At 37.2% G+C, this 17791-nt stretch overlaps 3 protein-coding genes and 1 non-coding gene across 6 annotated transcripts; 2 read left to right on the top strand and 2 right to left on the bottom strand.

Annotated features, from left to right (window-relative positions):
- Positions 1–126: 126 nt before the first annotated feature.
- On the top strand, positions 127–3282 carry LOC106109208 (60S ribosomal protein L6). 3 transcript variants are annotated; one of them, XM_013290621.1, is made up of 6 exons: positions 127–206; positions 568–722; positions 881–1032; positions 2007–2178; positions 2530–2715; positions 3088–3282. In XM_013290621.1, exons 2-6 carry the CDS (start codon positions 573–575, stop codon positions 3247–3249), a joined length of 822 nt encoding a protein of 273 aa, XP_013146075.1. In that variant the 5' UTR covers positions 127–206; positions 568–572; the 3' UTR covers positions 3250–3282. The 3 variants fall into 3 exon arrangements, with proteins under 3 accessions (XP_013146075.1, XP_013146082.1, XP_013146089.1); XM_013290628.1 differs by having other exon boundaries at positions 204–295; XM_013290635.1 differs by lacking the exon at positions 127–206 and adding an exon at positions 225–261.
- A 767-nt stretch (positions 3283–4049) lies between these two features.
- Positions 4050–10442, bottom strand: LOC106105995. Its single transcript, XM_013286517.1, has 17 exons — positions 9836–10442; positions 9669–9754; positions 9445–9586; positions 9286–9376; positions 8901–9060; positions 8614–8727; positions 8426–8532; positions 7898–8062; positions 7541–7642; positions 7316–7457; positions 7052–7171; positions 6801–6948; positions 6588–6719; positions 6083–6237; positions 5351–5580; positions 4742–4896; positions 4050–4195 (listed from the first exon to the last, which is right to left on the bottom strand). Exons 1-17 carry the CDS (start codon positions 10251–10253, stop codon positions 4089–4091), a joined length of 2574 nt encoding a protein of 857 aa, XP_013141971.1. The 5' UTR covers positions 10254–10442; the 3' UTR covers positions 4050–4088.
- Trnae-cuc lies at positions 9087–9158 on the bottom strand. Its single transcript has one exon. It is a non-coding gene; the product is annotated as a tRNA-Glu (tRNA).
- A 204-nt stretch (positions 10443–10646) lies between the features above and the next one.
- LOC106106279 (TBC1 domain family member 22B) lies at positions 10647–15513 on the top strand. The gene is made up of 4 exons (XM_013286833.1): positions 10647–11298; positions 11563–11775; positions 14146–14412; positions 14787–15513. The coding sequence occupies exons 1-4, from the start codon at positions 10732–10734 to the stop codon at positions 15192–15194; spliced, it is 1455 nt and encodes a 484-aa protein (XP_013142287.1). The 5' UTR covers positions 10647–10731; the 3' UTR covers positions 15195–15513.
- Positions 15514–17791: the final 2278 nt, after the last annotated feature.

Here is a 17791-nt window from a genome sequence, read left to right as displayed (position 1 = left end):
CAAATTTTAGTTTTAATGGATTACCTAAATTGACTGAATTACGCCACAAAGGTAAACACTGTAAAAAACTGTATTTAAAATATTTTTACAAAAACCTTTTTTTTTTTTGCAAAAAAAGTCCTTCATAAATTTTATGCCTGGCAACACATTGTTACCATAGACAATGACAACTCTGTCAAATTCTTTTTCTTGATCCCGGTTCTAATGTGAGTTGGTGTTGTTTTCGTTATAAATAAATCCAAAGGAATTGACTTGAAATAAGTAAAGTTATCGCAATAAACGTATAAAATTAAAAGTTAGTTTCATGAACAAGTGATTGGCTACCATATTTCTCGATGATTTAGTGATATAAATAATATTACTGTGTCTAAAGTTTGACATTCAACTATGTGATCGTATTGATTTAGTGCAGATAGTTATCCATATTTTATATGTTATTGTAACAGAACAAACCATGATTTCGTTAGAAAGTGGACATTCAACTTGTTTCTGAGACAACTATTATAAAATTAGTAAACTGAACTCGTAAACTCTGGTGATATTTGAGGTTGTTCGTCTTGTGTGCAGATCAAATGGCTCCACCGAAGCCCAAGGAGGTGGCCAAGGCGCCCGCAGCGCCTGCTGGTGCAGTTGTAAAGAAGCGTAAATTTGGCGTACCGAGGAATTATAATTTGGGCAATGGAGTTGTCCGTTTTTCCAAGACTAAAATGTTCCACAAGAAGGTGTGTTAAGACAACTTTACAGTGCTAAGACTTGATTTTTGTTAAATGTTCCGAATAAATTAAAATATTATAGGATTAGAGTATAAATCTCAACTACACAATGCTGTTTTGTTTTTAAAGTGTAATTATTTAATTTTTTACCTAAATATTAATTTCAGGCCAAGTACAAGTTCATTGGCAAGAAAAACCCAAAGGCAGAAAAGCCCAAGAAGCCTACAGTGGTGGTTAAGACAATCGGTGGTGAGAAGAATGGTGGGACCCGAACAGTGCTTCTGAAACGCAGGAAGTCTTTCTACCCCACTCAAGACAAGTTTGTATACATTTTATTCTATTTGTTTAATCTTATTAGAGAATATCAAAAAACATTGAATTATCACAAACAGCAAGTAAACTCGTTAGATCAATAATATATCAACAGTTGACATTAAAAAGCGTGTTTTTAAATGTATTTAAATCCAAATAATTATTTTATAGAAATGTAACATGGTTACTGTATCCATAACTAATAAGTATTTAAATTAACAGTGGTAGTGCCCGCTTTAACATCTTAGCATGAATGGGTCGGCACAACTGGTGTTGTACCACAACCACACAGAAGACAGGCGTGAAATGGAAGCCATTCCGTTTTTCGTCTGATGAGTGTGGTGCCGGAGGCCTAATTTAAATTCTTTTCTCTTTACCGCCCTTTTCTTACAAGGAGACCATGTGAAGGGGAAGGGGATTTGACGGAGGAAGAGATGCATAGGAAGGGGAAATGTCCTCTTTATGTGCTTCTCCTCCTCTGTCTAATAATGGTAGGCAATGCATCTGCAATTGCAGATGTCTATGGGTGCTCATTTACCACCTTATGTATTAAGAAAAAAATTAAAATAAACATGAAATCTTCCTTAAGTTTAACACAATAATCTGGAGTAAGTTAATAATGCTAGAATTGTTACAGTGCATATATCCTATTAGTTTTCATTTTAAAATTCATTGGTGCCCATGAGGAAGGGGGGAAGCTGACCCCTATCTAATAGTCTAGCAATGCCTATGTCTGAATCTACTCCCTTTCACATACCTCAAACTTTAATGTATGAAACAATTAACTAATATTATAAATGTGTGCATGTTTGTAGCCTAAACAGCTGAAAGTTTACCTGGGAGACATAGGATACTAACCTTTTTTTAAAATATTATTCCACATTGGCAAAAGCTAATAAAGAATTAAGAGAAAACAAGTATGGCTAAGTCTCCGGTCAAAACTTTAATGTAAGTTATATTTAAGTTTTTGACTTGTTGCAGGATCACCACTCGTTCCCACCATAAGACGTTCAGCAAACATGTGCGTCGCACCCGGCCGAGCCTGACCGTGGGTACGGTGTGCATTCTGCTGGCTGGCCGGCACGCGGGCAAACGCGTCGTGCTCGTCGGAGTGCTACCCAGTGGTCTGCTGCTTATCACTGGTCCTTTTGCTGTAAGTTATTCTCCATAGCAACCTTTACAACTATTGATATGATATTTGTAAAATTATATGTGTAAATATTGTTTTTTTTTTATAAATAAATAGCAAACTTTGCAGTGGAACCATAATTTGGGGACCGTGGTGACTTTGCTATAATTTGTCCATATGTTTAGGTAGAGTCGTGGTCAGGAGCTGGTTTATTTATGTTAAAAATAATGTAAAAGAACCTAAACTGCCTGTTCTATCTATATTTGATTATAATTCTGTCTGTAGTCTTGTGCAATATCACTCTGCTCCGTTAGCAACATCTCTGTATAAATTATTTCCAATAGATTTATTTAACTCTTGATAATATAATTTCAGTTCAACTCATGCCCGCTGCGCCGTGTCTCGCAGCGCTACGTGATTGGCACATCAACAAAGGTGGACCTTGGAAAGTTCAAGCTGCCCAAGCATCTCAATGATGACTACTTCAAGAAGAACAAGAAGAGCACCAAGCGCAGCGTCAAGCGTAAGCAGGGCGAGGATATATTTGCTAGCAAAAAGGAGGTAAACACCAATCATGTTTTTATACAAAAGGGTGCAAGTTGATAGAAAACTACTTTTTTTTGCACTCAAGTTGGAAATCCGGGGCAATTAATTGTGTGAAAGTTTTCTATTTTCCAAGGTCAATAATTATATTTGTAAATAAAATACATTTTGTACATGTTTTTCAAGCAGTAAAATGATGTTTGAATTTCTTCTGATGTCTTCATTATAATGTTGAAATCTACCTAAAGTTAATTTTGAACAAAATAGTTAGAATTTAAAAAACGTTTGTCCAGTAATCAGTAAACTCTAATTTGTCGGTGTATTTTAAATGATTTATGGTAATTAAAAATGTAATTTTATTGTATGTACTAAATGTGTTTGATGTTTCAGAAATACGTTCCCTCCGAGCAGAGGAAGACCGACCAGAAGTCTGTAGATGAGGCAGTAATAAAGGCAATCGGTTTGCGCGCTGACAAGAAGCAGCTGCGCGGGTACTTGCGCGCCGCCTTCGGGCTGCGCTCCAGCCAGTACCCGCACAGGATGTGCTTCTAGATGTAGGCCGCATTATATATAAATATAACACAATATTGTTGTTTCATTTTATTACCATTCCCACTTGTCCCACCTGTTGTAGGTATTTATTGTAGTAGGAAAATAGTGTCGAGTCATCAACATTACCTTGCCCTTATCCCTTACGGAGGGTCGGCACAGTATGTGCTGCTCTTTCATAAGCGTTAAGCGAATGTTAAATCGCTTAAGCATATCCTCTTAGGTGAGAAGAGAATAAATTATTTATAGAAATTGTTATAAGAGAATAGTGACAGCGGATTATATGTAATTTCCTTTTCCATCAGATACAGAAAATATATAGAGAAGTCATAGTTGTTGACATTACTAGAGGCATTTTTCACATATTCACTGAAGCTATTTACTGATAGCCTCAAAACCACAATATACTTAAATACATTGGTAATTAACACCTATTGAGGTATCAAATGATATTTAAAAACTTGAGAACTGACAGTACCTTTTAAAGAAGTACTGATGTAAAACTTATATTCACTATGCCTTGTCTATTATATTTTTAAACGTCTTTGTGAATCATCCTTTTCTTGTAAGAAGTAAAGGGAAAGTTGATTTGATGGTGAAGGTGACTCAGGAAAAGGATATATCCTCTTTATGTGCGTCAACGCCTTAATTGTAAAGTATCTGTTAGCGAGGTTGAATCGACTTTTGAGCAAATTTAGGTGGTTTACCACCTTAAAATAGAGTAGGATAGAATGTGAATAAATTACAATGAGAATAATAATAAACCATTTAAATTACAACAAATTAAGTTACAAACAATGGCATGGCATTTTTTAACAAGATATATTTATTACGAAACAATTTCATTTATATTTTGCGTTAGCTGGGCGTGGTCGTGCTGAGATGGCGACGCGCGGCCGCGGCGCGAACTTTTCCCGCCACTCCGCCTCCAGACGCGCGTATACACCGCCTGCGACAAATTGATCAATTAATGAGGCACCTTTAGAACGGGCCCACACCCTTGACTAAACTATCGCACAACAGTTGTGCGATTGTCAATTTTTTTTTTTTTTTTATTATTTGTTAAGCTAGCGCTTGACCACGATCCCACCTAAAGGAGGTGACGATGCAGTCGAAAGATGGTACTAGCTAGCTTAATAGGTAGCTGTTCACTCTCCTTTTGAAGGCCCCCACGTCATATTTGGACGGGAAAACTAATGCCGGCAACATGTTCCAATCCTTTGCAGTGCGCACAAGGAACGATGATTGAAACTTTTTCGTTCGAACTCGCGGAATATCAACTACGAAAGGATGGAATTCGGCCGTATGCTTGAACGTCCGGTGTTTCGCAGCTTCAACTGTTTAGTTGCACAACTAAGAATCAAAGGTATGCATGCGTTCTTAGTACTCAGTATTCTGCCTTTACATTTACATAGCTAAAAACCAAACCTATGTATGTAAATGCTTTCGCTTCGTATTATTTTACGTCAAATCAAAACATGAAATTTTTAATTACCTGGCGTGGGTTTTGGGCGCACGAGCTGCGCGTGCCGGCGAGCAAGCGCGGAGCGCATCTGTGCGGCGGCGCGCTCCTCGTAGCGCCGCTGCCCGTCCTGGTTGCTGCGCGCGGACACCGACGGCAGCCACTGACGACCCACCACGCGACCCTTCCTGACATGATATGACACGTGTAAATACAAATAAAAACATACACTTCTATTATGCACGGTTCAGACTTGGCCAGCACAGTTGGTCAATAGCGCTCTGATTGGACTGTCAATAAACTGGCAGAATGTGAACGCTAACAGGCGCCAATGAATGCAACTGTCCAACTGTACCAGCCAAATGTGAACCGGAAATTACTTCTGGAAAACAACAGTGAAAATCAAGATTGTAACCCAGAGGGGTAGGCAGAGACCTTGGATCTCCGTGCCTTAATCATGACGCTCATGCCTCGCTTCTACATTCATACAATTCTTGAGCATTTCATCAATCAATCTGGACGGTATAAGTGCACAACGTTGGTAGTTCGGTTGTTCACACAAGTTTACGTATAGCTTCATTATATCATCTATGTTACTCTTTATTACGGCTAAAGAAACAACCTCCAAATAATGTAACTCACTTGGTCCTAACGGGTGTGACCGGCGGCGCGCGCTGCGGGCGGCGCGGCGGGCGGTCCTCGTCGCTGTTGGCGCTGTCGCTGTCGGAGCTAGCGCTCTGCTCGCTGCCCGCCGAGCTGCCGCGCACGCTGGCCCCCCGCGCGACTCCAGCACCCCCTGCACCCGCCGCACCCCCTGCACCCACCACACCCACCGCGCACACCGACACGTCGCCGCACCCGGACGCGCCTTGCTTCGCACCAACATGCACGTCGATAGTTTACATTAATACAATAACCTAAATGCTATGAGACTTATTAACCCTACCATGTCTTTTATAAAAGCAATGTGTTTAAAAGTAAATGATTTTAGTATTACTTTAGCATAGCGATTCTAAAGAATACATAGGTTTCTATAGTAAAATAGCATTATTTCTTATGTTTCATATATTCTATCTATTTTCTCATTATGGTGTAGTTGCAATAACTAGTGCCTTAATCTGTACGAAAATTATTATTGCTATAATACCATTACAAACAAAAAAGACTATAAAACTGTTGTGCTAAATAAACAACTATAAATAATATAAACAAGCATGCGATTTTACCTAATTCCAAGATAACGTAGAAATATGGCAATAATAATTTACCGGTAATTTCCTAACTGTCAATTAGATACCATAAACAACAGAACACATCAAATTCAAATGCGAACATCCGATGTCAGATATCGGTGTATCTGTTCTTCGTACTTACCTTGATCTTGGATCCGGTTTCACATATCAGTCTGGCTCTGAGCTCGCGCTGATCAGAGAGACAGGAGGAGATGGTGCTGGCCCTGCTCGTGCCGCCGATGCTTTGCGGCGGCGACTGTACCTTGGCCACAGTCGGCGAGCCGGGACGAATACTCGCTATACCGTCAAATTAGCGTCCGTAGTAACATACATCAAACTTAATTGAATTTTTCATGTATTTGGAAGTAAGTAAAAATGCTTAATAACTTTTGTTCGCTGATTAATATCGCTGGTGTTTAAAATTGTGTTTTAAAAAAAGAAATTTTGTCAATGATAACTAGAATACTAATAGCGTTTTTATTCAAGCTTGCAGACACGGCTGCTATGTACTGCCAATGTGGAGAGCGTATTTACAGCGGTCTTGCCATGGCTTAACTAATGCGATTAAATGTTGAAATAAATTTTATAAAAGCCAATTAAAACAAGTCATCGCATTTGTCAAAGTAACGTATGGATGTAGTTCTCACGGTTAAACTTGGTGTTGCTAGTGTAGAGCTTTCCCAGTAGCCCGAGAGGTTGACGAGGTGGTACCAGCTGAATGCCCTCCCACCAGAACACCTCCCTGCATTGCAAACGACCGCTGTATTCTTCGTTTGGTTCTGAAGACGAGAATGAACACTGTGTTGTATAAAAGCGTAGTTTTGACAAAGAAAACGTTAAGTTTCATATAATAATGTTACCTCTAGCGACGAATCTAGTAAGTCTCTCTGGATAGACGAGGTGCGGCGGGCGCATGGCGATGAGGTCGCGGAAGCGCGCGTACAGCACCACCACTGACGCCTCGCCCGCGTTGCGCTCCTCCGGCACGTGCTCGCGGAACTGACAACCCTAACCGACAACATTGCTGTCATTGTCATGTATTGTAGTTCTTACTCAGTCTCAGTTGTGTTTAATTTATTTTTTGATTATATTTCTAAGACAGTATACTAACAGTGTTACGAGGTAGAGTTTCGAAACGATAGGCGCGCTGTCCACAGCAGGGGTAGCGGCCGGCCGCCGCGTCGCCCGCCACCAGCGCCGCACTCTGCTCGTGGTGCGAACACCATTCCATCTGATGCGTCACAATCCACAACATTATTTCTCAGACTACACACTCTTTCCTACCAGTACACCTGAGGCTATAGAAAGATTGGGGCCAGTTTAGGCTATTAGACATCAATTAAGACAAGAAACCCTAGATATTTTAATAGTTTACCTGATACACGGGGAAATATGTGTCGCACAGCTGACATCGCAGGAAGTGGCAGTCCGCCCACAGACGCCAGTAGACGCGCCGCCACGACCGCAGCTCGCCGTACAGCCACGTTATGTACTCGTTCAAGCTCCACGACAAGTCTCTGATGAACATAATTTAACATAGTAGTCTTTTGAGGAAAATCTTCTGTTCCTATTCATGGAATATGAAGCTGTTTGTGCTTACTTGGCGTGCGCGGAGACGACATTACCCCGGCGGTCGATTCGCATGCTGGAGGGTTGGCAGGGTACTTGCTCCGCCACGTGACGACCCAGCAGCTTATTGCATCTGTAGGCCGACATTATAGCTTACAGCGAACTTTTTAATATTCCCCTACTACCTACCTTCTTGAGACTGACATATCATTTGCCTTATGATGGCATTTTAATAGACACTAAGGATATCTAAATAAGTACACTAAAGTATACCTTGGTGAAGATTTTGTGCGAGAAATCTGCACAGCACAAGTAAAAGCTATTCAATTTCTGAAAGCTACAGTTTGTACTACTTCATGGTCAATTTGTGTGAATAAAAAGCGCTAACTTGGTGCACTTGAAGAGCGTGGCGAGCGAGGCGTGGTGTCCGCGCAGCGTCTCCGGCACAGGCTCGGCCAGCGACAGGATCAGCTTGCAATACAGCCGCGACTGGATCTTGTCGCGCCGGTCGCGCACCGCCTCCAGCTCCGCGTTCGTGTACATTGCTGCCAGTCTGTATTAAAAGGTTAAAATTCACATTTGAAAAAGGGTGATTAGGACCACTTGGCAGCAACTTGAATACAGCACGGCATCTACGCGCAAAGAAAGAGTGAGTGACGCGTGATCACCAAGACCGAAGTGAATGATACTGAAGCATACTGGGTATGTTCAATGAGTTGTTTTCTTTAATTTCCTCAAGTCTATTATTTTATATTAACCAGCTGTTGATCGTAACTTCGTCAGCGTGAAAAATAATATAGCCCGTTACTCACTGACAATGTAGTTTTATAATGGTGATAGAATATTAAAAATCGGCCCCTAGTTTTTGAGTTATTTCAATACATACAAAAATATAAATCTTCCTTTATAACATTACCTGGATAGCAAAGCGTCATTCAAACAAGCAAGATTGGTGGACGTTTTAACGATATCGTTCATGTGCGCGTGGCAGTATATCAGACAATCGTGCAGAAGTGGCTCCATCTAGAAACAAATTGTTATTTGAGTTTTTATGGTCTATGGCTGTTTTATTTTTGTGTAGCCATATCTGAGTGTGCAATTTACCTGAAGAAACGACGCTGAAACAAGAATGGGCACGACATTGTGAGCGTCTAAGAGCGGCCAATCAGCGACAAGAATAGTATCTCGTTTCACCCATCTCATTAGCCAATCAAAAATCTGCCATAAAATATTTTTAAAACAAAATATTAAAAATTTCTAAGCACTAATAACTACTTGAATTTTTAGATTACTTTCTACTAACAGTCAAATCGTTCTTTGTATAATATATTTTGTACATATGAAAAATATATTGCGCGTTATTTAATTTAATAAAAAGAAAATGAGTATACCTGAATATCACAATGTACTGATATATCCATATCCTCCAGTCTCTGGCCAGCAGTGACGTCAGCAAAATAACCCATTTTAGACACAAGTAATTTCTGAGGACACTTGAAATCTTTCTTCAGGCCTTTCACTTCGTCGCACACATGAATTTCTACGTCCGCTCTAAAATAAACATTAACAAAAAGGAATTCCGATACCGGGAATCGAACCCGAGCCTCCTGGGTGAGAGCCAGGTATCCTAGCCACTAGACCATATCGGATGTTGAAAGGTTACCGAAATTTATAAAGATATTTAAAATTTGAAAAAGCGCCATCTACCGTTAAATAGTGCTATTTCAAAATAAAATAAAAATTCATTTCTATTTCTCTTCTCACTATATTACTTACTCGTGTTTATGGTTCAGTTTATCTTGAATTGCGATTATAGAAGATCTACGTCTTCCTAAACGATCTTTAGATTCTTTTTCATGTATGAAACCTATAAAAAATAAAGAAAACAATGATATTATATGACATCTTATTTAAACAAATAAAAAATACTTATACCTCCAAAACTAGCAGGTTTTTTAACATCTGACTCATTATTAGATTTTTTTATAATAGGCGTATAAACACTTGTGGTTTTTGACGGTTTTTTATATCCAACTAGATAAGGTAAAATTGAGTCTAAAATGCCTTCGTTGATTACCTGTTTTAAAATAACTTTTGTTAATTCATATAATTTAGGTAGCGACATCTATTGAGGAAATATATACATTCAAATTACTCACATCGTTTAATTTACAATTTAAATTGGCCTCCGTCCAGGCCCCAAGCATCTCCACTTTGATTTCTCCATTAATTGAACGTCTTTTGTCTAAAAAATAGTAAAATCCGTAAATTTAATTAGTTTCAGTTAAATACTTAAGAACAGCAATTTGAATACATTTTCAGTTACTTTCGATATCATTGTAACTCAACCGCTTTTCCAATAGCACTATCTCGCTAGTTTTCTTTTCTAATGCTGTATCGCTTTTACTGATTATTGGTTTTTGCTCTGTATGAGCCGTATTCCTCAAAAGTTCTCTCTCCTGTGGTTCTATGACATGATTTATGACGGTCAGCTTAGTAAGTGCTTCCCAGTTTATTTTGGCCTCGTCTTCATTGCCTTCCAAATGCTCATAAACTTGATAGGCTGTTTTCATAAAATCGAAGAAGTCTTTAACCGTAATTATTTCCGCTGGTTTACTTTGTTTGACAGTAGAGTTTGCTCGTGACGAATCACCTCGATCTGGACTTTTTAAATTCCTTTCCCTTTTGTCACTTTTTTGGACGAATATGGAAGCTGCATCGTTATCTGGGTTCGGACTAGCCATGATTAAAGCCACACTATTATTAATCCGTGGAGCTAATACAGTTATCGATTTAATAAATTCCTTAGGAACATGATATTGGTAACAAGTAATTTCATTTGGGGTTGGATCCGAACATCTTAATATTTTTATAACAAATAAAATAAAAATAGTTTCTTGTTCCTTATAAAAAAACGTTAATAAAATCAAAATAGTCAGGGTGGTATAATTTAAATGTCAACTTCATATTTGATTGACAGCTATTTTAACATTTTAACATAAGTTTTTCGTAGAAGTAAAATAGATTCTGTTTTTTACATGTCGATATCAAGAAAATATTTTTTGAGATTATTAGCTTAGTACGTTAATTGAACATTTGCGAACCGAATCGAATGACATAGAAAATTGTCTATGGTTCATGTGATATGTCATATCAAACATTCTCTTATTTTGTTGTTCAGTAAAGATAAAGAATTTATAATGTTCCTGATGATATTTTATTATGGAAAGTTACCAAGCCGAATATGACAAGAACAGTGCCTTGTCTGATACGTTTTGGAGGACACCACAACGCGCAATCCCGGGAAGACCTTTACAAAGGGTGCAGAAGGACGAGGTTATGTCTGGGTCATCATATCAACAATTCCAGGCATCGGTGAACGATGCCTGGGACCTTGGAGACGACGACATCATATCTGGTATCGCGGAGGCGAAGATATCGAAAGCCATATCGGAAACTGCAGCTTTAAATGTGATAAATTCGCATAGGAATAGTACGAAAAATGTAAACAAAAGTGACGTCAAAGTAGAGAGTGAAAATATAAAACCTAAAGAGGAGGCGTTGGCCGTGCGGAAAAATGAAATTAGGAGGACTGGAGGTGGTGTGGGGAGTAGCACAGGACTTATCAGACATTACCCTGGGCGTCCTCGCCCTGTTAGACTGTCTGCGTTAGCGTCACGCGAGGAAAGCAGTGAATCTAAGCTAGAAAGGTTTCAACAAATACTTGAAAGTCCTGTTTTGGATTTAGATGAGTTGAAACAGTTAAGTTGGTCAGGAATACCTATTAAAGTAAGTGATTTCATTATTTAAAAAGCTTGTCTTATTTGAAAATCTATATATCTTCACTAACAAATCTTCCATAATTACTATAAATGTTACATAACAGATTTTGATCATGTTGAAATTCATCTTTGTTAATAAAATTATCAGATAGAAAGGTCAAGAGATGAACTCTTTGTTTTGACAAAAAATATCGCTAACTAGCTTGGTATTGAAATTTGAAATATATAATCTATTGTATATTGATTGTAAATTTGAGATTATTACTTCCAGACAAGAGCTGTAACATGGCGCCTCCTAGCTGGTTACTTGCCAGCAAATGCAGAGCGTCGAGCGGAGACATTAGAAAGGAAGAGAGCTGACTACAAGCACCTTGTAAGACAGTACTATGATGCGGAACGTGAAGAGGATACATACAGACAGATACACATTGATATACCTCGTATGAGTCCACTCGTAGCATTATTCCAGCAGATTACTGTGCAGGTATGTAGAAACAGCCATTAAATTGGGTAATTATGTTCCCAATAATGTAAGTTAACATTGTACCATCATGGTTTATAGTGCTTGTAGAAATTCCAACAAGATAGTACTTATGACAAAGGTATGGAAGAGGAATAAAATTAGTAAGTCTGATAAATCGAAACAGTTCTCATTCCTCTTTCTTATTTCTTTGCATACCCTTTGATAAGAAGTAGGCAATCTGCTTTTATGGAAGTCTACTGGAAGTGATTGCTTGATATTTCTCTAAATTCAAGTGGCACATTGCCTTTTTTGACAATCACACTTCATACTATTTAAAACTAATATTATAAATGTGAAAGTTTAGATGGATGGATGAATGTTTGTTAGAGTTTGTAGTGTAAACTGCTGTATGGATTTTGATGAAATTTGGTATAGATGTAGAGGATAGTCTGGAAGAACACAGAGGCTACTCACTTTTGTTTTTTTTTAATGCCACTTAGATGGAATCGCGAAAGCTAGTTTATGATAAATATGACAAGTAAAACAAAGTTTTAATGCAAAAAGAATCATGCTATTGGGAATGTATTTGTTTTTTAAAATAAACTAAACATGTCACATGTTTGCATGAAACATGGTTTGCATATTTAATAAGATGGTTGTTTGTAGGTATTCTGAGTTCAATACACTAAAGGATCATAGTCAGTCAGAGATTCAAAACATATATAGAGGAGACATGATTCTCACATAATCTCACTAACTACCTATTAATGAAAGAGCCTCAAAACCACATGTCAAAATAATTGTTTTTAAATGAATTGCCAATAGGTGTCATTAAATAACATTTAAATGTTTGTTTTTTGTAACACTGTTTCGTTTAACACACAAGATGGGTACTAAACTTACAACTGTCATAGTACCTATGAGAGAAATTACCGGTGAAAAAAAAATTGTTCATTATGCCTTGTCTATATATTTTATAAACATCTGTGGGCAGTGCTAATTGCAAACTTTTTGGTTCTAAATATTGTATCAAAATATCAAAGGTGAAAATGTTCATGTTTTTTAAAATATTTAAAATGGGCCCAGTAGTTTTTGAGTTATTTCAATACATACAAAAATACAAAGTTTCATTCGGGTAATTCTGTAACAGCAAGTATAAGTAGCTGTTTTAATATATTTTAAGTATAAACATCTAAGTTTCAAAGTGTATTGACCTGAACTTGTATCATTTCCATATATTTGCATATGTATATAAACTTTGATTATTAACATATTTAAATTCAACTAAATAAAAACTAGCAAAGGCCTTTTGGTCATTATTCATTTTTAAGAGTATTTGTCTGTATATTGGACAGTTTTAAAATTTTCATACTTCTGGAGAAATTTTTTTTTTAAATTTTTAACCATTAAAATATAACTTTTTTCATGCAGAACTAAATGCTCAGAAAGTAGCCTATGTGTTTTTCCATACTATGTTCTACATCTGTGTCGAATTTCACAATATTACGAATCCACTAGCTTTGGACCGCGACTTCGTCCGCGTGGATACAAAAAGGAGCCTATGTGTTCTTCTAGACTATCCTCTATATCTACGCCAAATTTTATCAAGATCCATTCAGCAGTTAAGGTTACAAACTCTATCAAAGATCTATCCATTTAAACTTTCACGTTTATAATATTACTAGCTTTCGCCCGCGACTCTATCCGCGTGGAATTAAAAAAAAACGAAAGTGAGTTTAGGCTACAAACTCTTACAAACATCCATCCATCCATAACTTTAAACTGTCGTGGTTTTTACAAATATAATGTTCGTAAGATAGGGGTTTCTTACCACGATTAAATTGTTTTAGCTCCCGATATTTCGGCACAGTTGCATGCGCCATGTTCACGGGCTGACTGAAGTGATGCGGTAGTGTGAAAAAAAAAAAAAAAGTTACACGAAGCCATAGCGGTCTACTTTTCTCCTGATACGGCGACCACTACTATTATTGTCCACACTAGCTGTTTTCTGTCGACAAACCGTGAACATGGCGCATGCAACTGTGCCGAAATATCGGGAGTTAAAACAATTCAATCGTGGTAAGAAACCCGTATCTTACGAACATTATATCCATCCATCCATCCATCCATCTATCTATCTATACTTTCACATTTATAATATTAGTATGAAGTATAATTAAATATATATGAAGTATAATTAATAAAAAAAATCTATATCAATAAAAATATCTTTCTCTGTTTATTACAAAAACTATATGTTTGATTCTAAGCTGATTGTGACAATGTTTTCGGCTTAACTGCAATCTACAGGATGATCAAAAGTTAAAATTTGATTGATTTTAATTAATACGGAGTAATAACTACAGGATGTTCAATTTTGTTAATTTCCAGGTGATGTTTGAGCGCATTTTGTACATATGGGCGATCAGACACCCTGCATCCGGTTACGTACAAGGCATTAACGACTTGGTGACTCCATTCTTTATGGTGTTCCTGCAAGAGGCAGCTCCCGGCAAGGAGTTGGACAACTTTCCTTTAGACGAGCTGACGCAGGAGCAAAGAGATATAATAGAGGCGGACTCCTTCTGGTGCCTGTCCAAGTTCCTCGATAGTATACAAGATAATTATATATTTGCACAACTTGGCATACAGTATAAGGTTAGTTTCCGAAAAATATCAAATCTAAGTTTTTTATCAAAGGAACATAGGTAAGTAAAAAATAACAGTAATTAAGGAACTCATTTTTTGAAGTTAAGTCTAGATATCTTAAAAAAGAGATAAAAGGGTTAACTTATTAAAACTTTCGTGACATTATACTACATAAATTATAACACGGCTAAACTCACGTGAACTAACGTGTAGACACCTAACCTACACCGAATGTTATCACGTGAGTTTAGCCGTGTTATAATTTATGTAGATAAAAGGGTTATTACAATGATCGGAAAAATTTAAATAATAGTTAGATATATTTTCTGTGATTACTTTTTGTCTGTGAAATATATACAGAACTTTTTAAAATATGTCTCCAGGTAAATCAACTAAAAGAACTAATACGTCGCATCGACCAACAACTACACGAGCACTTGCAGACGCACGGCGTAGACTATCTCCAGTTCTCCTTCCGCTGGATGAATAACCTGCTCACACGAGAGATACCCTTACCCTGTACGATACGCCTCTGGGATACCTACCTCGCGGAATCGGACGGGTTCGCGACCTTCCAGCTTTACGTATGCGCAGCTTTCCTCCTACATTGGCGGGAAAAACTCATGCTGGAAAGAGACTTCCAAGGCCTCATGATATTATTACAAAATGTACCGACACAAAACTGGACGGATTCTAACATAAGTCTGCTCGTAGCGGAAGCTTATAGGTTAAAATTCGCCTTCGCAGACGCACCGAACCATTTGCACAATGCCGCCAAATCTGACAGATGACGTGTGACGTCACGCTGATTCAAGCGATTCACCGCCTTAAATACGACGGCGCAAAGCTCTATTTCGGATGACGTTTGTCAACAGTGAATGGACTGAAAGGGCAGGGTATTGGATATTCGACTTTATGATGCGGGAACTAAGGTTCACATTCGTATGGGTAGCTTTGTATTGTAAAGGGCCTAATGTGTGGATTTGTTTAGCCTGTAAAGTGCTACCGTTTTATGGAAAGCGACACGATCTTGGTTTACTTTTATTTCTGTTTTTTTGTATGTCATTTGTGTATTATTTTGATTTTATTAATATGTTATTTTACTTAGATTATAGCACAGTATGTTTATAAAGTGTTTTATTGACTTTTCCTACATTAACCTAAAAGATAGAGATCTTAGTTTTTCGATTTAAATTACGTTATGAAAAGAGAAGTACATTCTTTTGGTATGATAGTTTCCATTGGAGAAGTAGAAGGAAGAGAAATAAGTAGAGAGTTAAATAAGAGAAGGGTAAAGAAAATAACGACTATAATAATAGCACCTCTCAGTAATTTATTATTAAAGTACTTGAAGTACGTTCGCTTATAAAACCATAGAGACGTTAAAATTCATATAAACAGTGTAATCAACTTAATCCTATCAATATTTCTTTACATACGAATACTTGATTTTTTAATAAAAACGAAATTTATCATCTTAATTTGTTTTTTTGTCCAAATGACTTCATTTAAAAACAAAATATTTTTGACTGGAAATATCGAAATAAAGTTACATTACAATATTTTTGCTATTATGTCACTGTAGGCGCTTGGCAACATTGACCTTCGCACTTGCGCAGAACGAAACTGACCTTGACCTAGAGACGTATTGGCAGCTGATCAACCCCTATAAACATATATTTCCTCACAGTGCAATCTTCAGTTGCTAGAAAAAGTCGAATATAAGTGAGAAGATACTGAAAACAAGCAAAATAATCAAGTCTTTTAGCCTTGCTATCACAAGTAAAAACTTCAAAAAGAAAGATTTATAAGCTTAAAGTATTTTCTTATATTGTCATTGTTGTGGTTCCCCCGGGAAATGTGCAATCGATTCAGCGACCCTGGATGTAGTAACCTTGAACTTGAGGTAAGTACATCAATATTTTTCAAGTCACTAATCGCGTTTTATGTTTAACATTACTGTTCAACCGTAGATTTATAACACATTTTATATGTTTATCTATAGATCAAATAAATATTAAAAAAGTAACTAAATAGTGAACCTATATTAATTATGCCAGTACCTACATATATTTTATGAAAACATAAATTTTAATATTTAAGAACTGCTACGCTTTTGTCGGAAAATATTCATAAGGAATAATTAACCAAAATACAATAATAGTATTCGTAATTAACGCATTTCAGTTACCATGTAAATATTGTCTGTGGTTTTCCTTCAATAATAATGATGATGCGGAAAATTTAAATATAATAACAGTTATTCTAATATCAGTTGAATTATTTCAATTTTAATTGTTATTTGAATTTTTTTGCTATATCTTAATGTACAGCGTTTTATTCTTAATTTGAATAAACTCTGTACCCACTACTCAGAACAGTAGAAGTTACATTCATAAAAAATAAAAAGAAATGGCCGCAATTTTGATAAATTAGCGAAGAAACCCATGCTCACAGACATCTGCAACAGCATTTAATAACCAAATGTGGTGACGTATAGAAAGGCGATATATCCATTCCCTTTATGTCCCTTTAAAATCTTCAGCACTCTCCCACCGAATTCTTTGTTTATAAGAAGAGATGTATAGGATGTGAAGACTAAGCGGATTAAATTATGTCTCCAGCATAATCGTCAGTTGAAACACGAAATTACTTCTTTCCATTCTGCTAATGACAACCACTGTTAAAATATGCAAAGATTTAACTAGCAATTTTCTCTCCTACATTCAGACAACTCTCATGTTCATAGGTTACAGATGCTACTTCTATTGCTGATCATCTTTCTGTCTGTTTCCTAAGAAGGTAAGCACAGTAAGTACCGTTACATACAACTTACAGTTGTAGAGTGTTAACATCTTCGCATGAATGGGCCGCTCGCCTCCAGCAATACCACGACCACACAGAAGACATGCGTGAAGTGGGAGCAATTCCACGTACAGTCTGATGAGTGTAGTGCCGGAGGCCCAACTTCAGTCCCTTTTCATTCCTACCCTTTTTCGTGAATTTAACGGTGCAGGAGACGCATAGAAAGGGGAAACATCTTCTTTATATGCGTCTCCTCCGTCGATTAAGGTTAGGCAACGCTTCCGTTATTGCGGATGTCTATGGGCTGCGGTCAGCTGCTTCGCCAGTTTGGCGGATTCAGGTGGCCGCTCGCTCGTTTGCCACCTTATGTTATAAATAAAAAAAATAAAATAAAATAACTTTATTAATTTTCCCCTTTGGCGGGGGGACTGGTGTCCAAACTAGGGTCGCGCCCTGTGTAATGGATCACCAGGCCCCCGCCCCACAGACCAATAATCATACATATAAAATACAAAATAAAGAACATTATTAATTAACTGTAACAAAACAAGCATTTTTTTTTTGTTAAAGAACAAAATTAAAA

Source organism: Papilio polytes, unplaced genomic scaffold (assembly GCF_000836215.1).
Source record: "Papilio polytes unplaced genomic scaffold, Ppol_1.0 DF824269.1, whole genome shotgun sequence".
NCBI lineage: Eukaryota > Metazoa > Arthropoda > Insecta > Lepidoptera > Papilionidae > Papilio > Papilio polytes.
Note: the sequence above shows the minus strand (reverse complement) of the source record. Positions and strands in the feature narration are given on the sequence as shown.

What these genes read in the sequence shown, in the direction of transcription:
- LOC106105995 (XM_013286517.1), bottom strand. Translation starts at nt 10,253, where the DNA reads ATGGCTAGTCCGAACCCAGATAACGATGCAGCTTCCATATTCGTCCAA. An exon ending in CAGTACATTGTGATATTCAG is followed by an intron (nt 8,728 to 8,900) that starts GTATACTCATTT and finishes ATTTTATGGCAG; the next exon opens with ATTTTTGATTGGCTAATGAG. An exon ending in GTCACACCCGTTAGGACCAA is followed by an intron (nt 4,897 to 5,350) that starts GTGAGTTACATT and finishes ATATCATGTCAG; the next exon opens with GAAGGGTCGCGTGGTGGGTC.
- LOC106106279 (XM_013286833.1), top strand. Translation starts at nt 10,732, where the DNA reads ATGGAAAGTTACCAAGCCGAATATGACAAGAACAGTGCCTTGTCTGAT. An exon ending in TCCAGCAGATTACTGTGCAG is followed by an intron (nt 11,776 to 14,145) that starts GTATGTAGAAAC and finishes GTTAATTTCCAG; the next exon opens with GTGATGTTTGAGCGCATTTT. An exon ending in AACTTGGCATACAGTATAAG is followed by an intron (nt 14,413 to 14,786) that starts GTTAGTTTCCGA and finishes ATATGTCTCCAG; the next exon opens with GTAAATCAACTAAAAGAACT.
- LOC106109208 (XM_013290621.1), top strand. Translation starts at nt 573, where the DNA reads ATGGCTCCACCGAAGCCCAAGGAGGTGGCCAAGGCGCCCGCAGCGCCT. An exon ending in TTCTACCCCACTCAAGACAA is followed by an intron (nt 1,033 to 2,006) that starts GTTTGTATACAT and finishes GACTTGTTGCAG; the next exon opens with GATCACCACTCGTTCCCACC. An exon ending in TATTTGCTAGCAAAAAGGAG is followed by an intron (nt 2,716 to 3,087) that starts GTAAACACCAAT and finishes TTGATGTTTCAG; the next exon opens with AAATACGTTCCCTCCGAGCA.